Source organism: Henckelia pumila, chromosome 3 (assembly GCF_033568475.1).
Source record: "Henckelia pumila isolate YLH828 chromosome 3, ASM3356847v2, whole genome shotgun sequence".
In the NCBI taxonomy this organism is placed as follows: domain Eukaryota; kingdom Viridiplantae; phylum Streptophyta; class Magnoliopsida; order Lamiales; family Gesneriaceae; genus Henckelia; species Henckelia pumila.
The window spans coordinates 30,914,342-30,920,341 of NC_133122.1; the positions used below are offsets into that span (position 1 = coordinate 30,914,342).

Genomic DNA, 6,000 nt, shown 5'->3' on the forward strand with positions numbered 1-6,000 from the left:
ATATTCATAATAATCATTTTAATTAATATTTAAAATTTATTAATCCTAGTTATTATTTAGTAATTGTTAATAATTTAATAAAATTAAAAACAACATTTAATATATCATCTGGTAGATCTGATACATTTTATTTTAAATTCAGACGATCAATTGAAGATATTATATTAAAATACAAAAATAATATAACATGGACTGATCACCCATTTGATAACCATTTTGAGCTATTTTAAGATAATAAAATAAAATTTTAATCAATAAAGTTTTAAACTGAAGGTATAATTATGAATTTGAATAAGATTTCATCAAACCTAACAGAAGCTAGCATAATTACTGTGTTTGATCAGAGAAGCGAACGAAATAAAAATACTTCTTTTAAAAAAAAATTCAGTATCCAAACTCACCCTAATTGAACAGTGAGATAACACAAAATTAACTTTTCTGCCACCTTAAGTTTAAACTTTTGCTCGAGATAAGCAAGTCTCGCATTAATGTTCAAGTCCCGTCGTTTGTGCGGGCAGTTTCATTACATTGTTGTAATTGATTACTTGTAATTTTATGCTCTCAAAAAAAGTTTAAACCTTTTCCCATGAAGTAAAGATGGATGTGAAATAAATTTTGGTGAGATTCATTGTGTAGTTTCCAGCAATTAACAAGTTAATGTTTGTAATCTATATGATGAACTTGGATAAATTATCTTAACAAAATGAGCATGAACGCAGAAAAATTAGAGTTAGATATGCAGTCCATCTTTCTAGCCCATTACCTTCAAAACATGAGTGAGAATCATAGCAAGAAATATATACAAAAACAACTAACCACTAGAGATAATTAAGCTTTCAGCACAACAAGTTACACTAGAGACTTCTAGCTTTTGTTCAAGAAGCAACTTCCAGGCAAAGCAACCAAACACAAATTGGTGTGGCTCATTCAGCAATAGGCTTCAAATGAAGTTAACATACCATGCTCTATGGTTGTCCCCTCCACTCCTCTTTTGCCATCGGCCTTTAGATCCATTTTCTTCTGCATTCCACTTGTTTCTTGGGAGTGAAGTGCATTTGCCTACTGTGAGTTTTGAAAAAAAAGGCAAAAAAGACTGAAAAAAAGGCGCAAAACTCTGCGAGTTTTCAGAATGTTGCAAAAAAACCTCCTAAATGTCGACGACACGGAGTTTTGCTTCTGCTGCTTTTGCCATGTTGCTTTTTGCTCTGTTTCTTGGCACTCCAAGCATTGTTATCTCAATTTCATTTGAAAAACTCGATTATACCAGATTGAATGGAGGGTCATGTGGAATAAATCATATTTCAAAGGCTTCGGGTGCCACAGAAAATGTTGTTGAACTTTCCGGACACCAAGTTGCAACTCAAGAAATCTCTTTTCCGGTATGGAAACTAGTATGTTTCTCAAATTCGGGATATCTTTCTCTGCGAGAATGACTGAAAATGCATCCCAATTCAAAACTTCAAAGAAAGGCGGGACAAAATTATCCGATATGATGACAGGGACACACTCGTAGAAGATGGCTTCAACCACTCTTGGGCTGTTGACTTCATAACCTTTCGGGCAAATGCAGTATTTGCTGCTTTTCATATGCTGTATATAATTCATTTTGCTCTCCACACCTGGTGGCATTGGACCGAATATTTTCATGTCAGACTCCTTATCTTTCCAGTACTCAAGCAAGATAGGACGGAGATACCCGTGCATATTTCCAGCGTAGAAGGCAAGAAAGGTCCTCTGAGATGGTGGCTTTCCTCCAAGATCTCGAAGTGGATTTCTGGCTGAACGGACATATGTTTCTGGAAGAGAGACATCCCTTCCTATTTTGAAGCCTGTTGTCACATCTGCATTACATAGGGCTTTAATGCAGTGTTCCATGTGGTGCCTTGTCTCATACGGAGCCTATCGGATTATATAGCATTAGTAACATTAGTTTTTGTTCAAAGAAAATGTTGCAGAAATGTTGTAATGCTAGTTTAAACCATCAATCAATAAAGCGCCCTGCTTTTCCTTGAAAACTTTTTATTGAAGGGCGTGGGAAAATTTTACTAGTGCCTAAGTTCATGTACCAACAGAAGTAGATCAAGCATTACCCAGTCATGGCAGGCAACAAGAAAATGGTCTGATCCACCAGTTCTGTTCCAAAAACGGTATTTTGCAGCAATTTTTTCAGAATAATTCCTCAAGTATTGACGAAGATTTGTTCGGTTATGGGAATTTCGCACGTAAAGTGAGTGTTCTAGCATTCGTGTACTGAATGGCATATAGAAAAGATGAGCTTTTCTTGGATCTTTCACTGCAAAATTCTTATTTCCTTCCATCAGTTTCATGAACCATCCCTCAGACGCGTACAACCCCTTAAGTATAGGTTGATGAAAGATTGGTTTTTCACCTTCCTTGTACACATATACTTTGAGTACACGTTCCATGAGTTCATAGCTCCTGCCATAGGAAATTGTTTGATTTAATAAATATCATGAATAAGAAAACTTCTAAAAGTTTCACATCACACATATTGTGAGCATATAATGACATTAATGATGGATTTTAAAATTTTCATGAGTACCAACAACATATTGATTGTCATAGGAAACAAAAAATTGCTTCTTCATTCAATAAGATGTTCTGTCTAAGAAACCAGTGACTAATGCAAGCATAGAGCATTTACACGATAATTGATGCATTTAATGGAGACCCATGAGAGTCCCTTTATATATAATCCACACGCTAATTGCCTGGAACAAAGACTCCAATTTGTGCATGAAAAGGGTGCCAAAAATTTGCACAAAAATCCACTTTTTTATTTTTTCTGCAATTCTCACAAGAACTCGAGAATTAAGCTCAGATAAAAGACAATAATTTTCTTTCATTAATCACTGATTCAAGCGTATAACAATGACAGAAACAAGGGAAAATTATAATAGAAATGCAGGTCACTGAGTTCTTAGTTTAACATCGATTCACACACAATTTAAACAAGGGCAAAAATAAAAAAAAACTCAACCATATTCAGATGAACTTAAGTAAAATATGATTACTGCAGGCATAAATGAGGCATATTGATCCCCGTGTTATGTTCAGCATGTATTCGAGAGTCTTTGGAACTGAAAACATAAAGTCAGGGGCAGAAACAGAAATCTAAATCAAAGAAAATACCAAATAATTTTGTGCCAAAATATATTATACCAAAAACAAACTTTATTCATTCCCTTAAACTGAAGTATTATAAACTAACCTTCTAAACATAGAAATGTTTCGAAATAGAGGAGCATAAAGTCCCTGATCATTCTTGTAAGCTGGTGCATTTTCAATTCCTATCTTTGCTGCCAAAATTTCCTGGTCACGCTCAGAAGACCATCTTGGTTTCTGAATTGAGTGGTAAAAAGTTAAAACTTCTTACCCGAAGAAACAAGACTTAGGCAATGGTTTTGCATTTTAGCAAAAGAGACTTACACTGGCCCGTGAACGGGCACGGTTGCGAAGTAGTATGCTTTGCATCTCATCTAGTGTTGTCACTGTTTTAGGTGGCATATCACACCTCATCTTCTTCTTAACAGGCTTACTTATCAATACTTTCTCAGTTCTATCAGATGATTCATCAAGGGCAGAACCATTGGCTTTCCTTGCGTCAAATCCCATATTCTTTGAAACTATGGAACTATTCAACAAAACTGCAGCTGGTGTGACTAATACAAGTGATATATTTGTAGGACCACCATTTGAAGTTGTTTCTTCTATCGTTTTTGTATCAGCATCAACCATCATATTCCCTAAACTTCCTTTCTTAACCCGAGCAAGAGATAAGTTATGCCTAGATTCACCTGGCCCTATTTGTAGAAGTGTATCATTCTGCGTCATGAACTCTTCGGTGTCTATATTTTCATCATCTAAAGTTTCATCCTCTACAAAATCAAAATCATTATCCATGTCTGCATCATCTAAAGCAAGTTTTATCTTCATTTCCTGGTCTTTTTCCACCGGCACTTTCTCATTCTCAATATCTCCACCCACCTTATAACTGTTACTTGTTCCCCCTTTTGGCACCAACTGAGATTCTTTATACAACTTCCGGGTGTCAACCTCTTTATGGTCATTCACAATCCCCTTAACAGAAGATTGCTTAGATGATTCACTATCCTTAACAACTTCATCATTCTTAGCATCCGGAAACAGCGAAAGGAGAGCATTCCCATATGGTAGCATCAAAGACTGACAAAATAAATGAGTTAAAGCCACCAAACCCACCAAGAAAAGCCATCTCCTCCTCTCAATTTGAAGTAGTGTTGAGATTTTAATGGAACTATCCATAAAAACGGTAATGCACAATAACGTCAACGATCCTCAGTCCACAGCTCACAAAACCCTGAATCCATGAAAGCCAGTAATTGTAATGCTCAAATGATACTACAATCACCGTCAAAATGAAAGATATTCCAACCAATTCGGATCTCAAACTATATCTCAGGAATCTAAATCACTGCTAAATAATTATGTTAATCTCCACATACCCAAATATATATATATATATATATATATATATAGACAAATGAAGAAGAATATAAGCTACAAGAATGTCAACTGAATTCCAAAATTTCAAGTCAGCAAAAGCCATCCAGCATCATTTATATATGTTTTTAGGCATTAAATACACATTTTTATCAGATTAATCACAGTGAAAATGGGAAAAAAGAAGCTCACTCAGTATGTAGGAGACGAAAGGAAATGGTCAAAGAGCGCACATCAGTAGATTCGGAAGCAAGAATTTAGCAAATTGTCGGTGCTGAAAAGGAAAAGAACAAGCTAGACCTCAAGAACATCTCCCACTTGCAACTAAATTATTATATTTAAAAACGGCCCAAAAACTTTATAGAAATGAATTTTTTTCGTCATTTTTTCGTCAAAAGGGGTATGTATGCTACAAATTTAGAATCACAATGGGTTATTAGCTTAAAAAATTTTCATAAAAATTATTAGCAAACTCGAAATTTCACAAGGGTGATATATGCAATTTCCCCAAAAAATATTACTTTTGAAAACCTACTTATATTACAATCGTTTAATCTTTTCAGGATTTACTTCTGTTCACCATGGGAAAGCTCATATCCTAGAAATTTTTCCACCTCCCACACCAAAAGAATATTTCTTGGTTCAGCTTAATTAATTTGGTATTTTCTCAATATTTCAAAACGAGTGAAATTTATATGTATATATAAAATTTAAATTTTACTCATTCCCAAAACTTTATTTTTCAATAATTACCATATGTAATACCCTTCGGTTTTGTTCATATTATGATAAAACCTTACCACGCAATTACCGAATGCGACTCCCATTTTGTATCAAAAATAAATAAATAAATAAAAATAAAACTCCCATTGAAAAATTGGAGTCAATAAAATGGCGAGACATCTGTAGACTCTCTCAGTAAAAATATCCAAATATGTGTTTTTGTCTAATCTATGAATTCCAAAATTAAAATTTTAAAACAATTATTTAATCATCGAAAATTATTTTTACACTTCGATTTATATTAAATGACTCCACATCTGTTTTCTCGACAATTAATATATATATATATATACATATATATATATATTATAGTAAGTTTGTTTGTTTGTTTTCAAAAATAAGCAGGTTTGTTTGTGAGAATCCGAAAATTGCTGACAAGAAAAAGAGCTGTTGAGTAACATACATTATCAGTCTTGACTAGTCGATAGTGAATATACATAAACAGTTGAGTGTCAAGGAAACGAAAGAAAACTGGTAATTTGAAACTAGAAGAAAGAAAGCTGACCACGAAAATAATCAATTGAGAAAACTAGATCAGTCGAGGAAACTGGATCAGTTGAGCAAACTGGATCCATTGATCATTCGAGCAATCTGTTTAGTTGCAAGTGCAGAATTTCTGAGCAATGGACAACTAGTCGAATTTAATAACAAACAACTGATCGTCTGAAATTTTGTAACAGAAAAATTAACTCATAATCAAGACAAATAAATGGC

At 34.0% G+C, this 6,000-nt stretch overlaps 1 protein-coding gene across 1 annotated transcript; it reads right to left on the minus strand.

Moving 5' to 3' along the window:
• Window positions 1–725: 725 nt before the first annotated feature.
• Window positions 726–4,795, minus strand: LOC140890628 (probable glycosyltransferase At3g07620). The gene is made up of 5 exons (XM_073298545.1): window positions 4,696–4,795; window positions 3,451–4,360; window positions 3,233–3,363; window positions 2,091–2,439; window positions 726–1,899 (listed from the first exon to the last, which is right to left on the minus strand). The coding sequence occupies exons 2-5, from the start codon at window positions 4,303–4,305 to the stop codon at window positions 1,231–1,233; spliced, it is 2,004 nt and encodes a 667-aa protein (XP_073154646.1). The 5' UTR covers window positions 4,306–4,360; window positions 4,696–4,795; the 3' UTR covers window positions 726–1,230.
• Window positions 4,796–6,000: the final 1,205 nt, after the last annotated feature.

Coding starts and splice junctions, on each gene's coding strand:
- LOC140890628 (XM_073298545.1), bottom strand. CDS start 4,305: ATGGATAGTTCCATTAAAATCTCAACACTACTTCAAATTGAGAGGAGG. Junction 2,440..3,232: donor AACATTTCTATGTTTAGAAG/GTTAGTTTATAA, acceptor TTCCTATGGCAG/GAGCTATGAACTCATGGAAC. Junction 1,900..2,090: donor TTGTTGCCTGCCATGACTGG/GTAATGCTTGAT, acceptor ATAATCCGATAG/GCTCCGTATGAGACAAGGCA.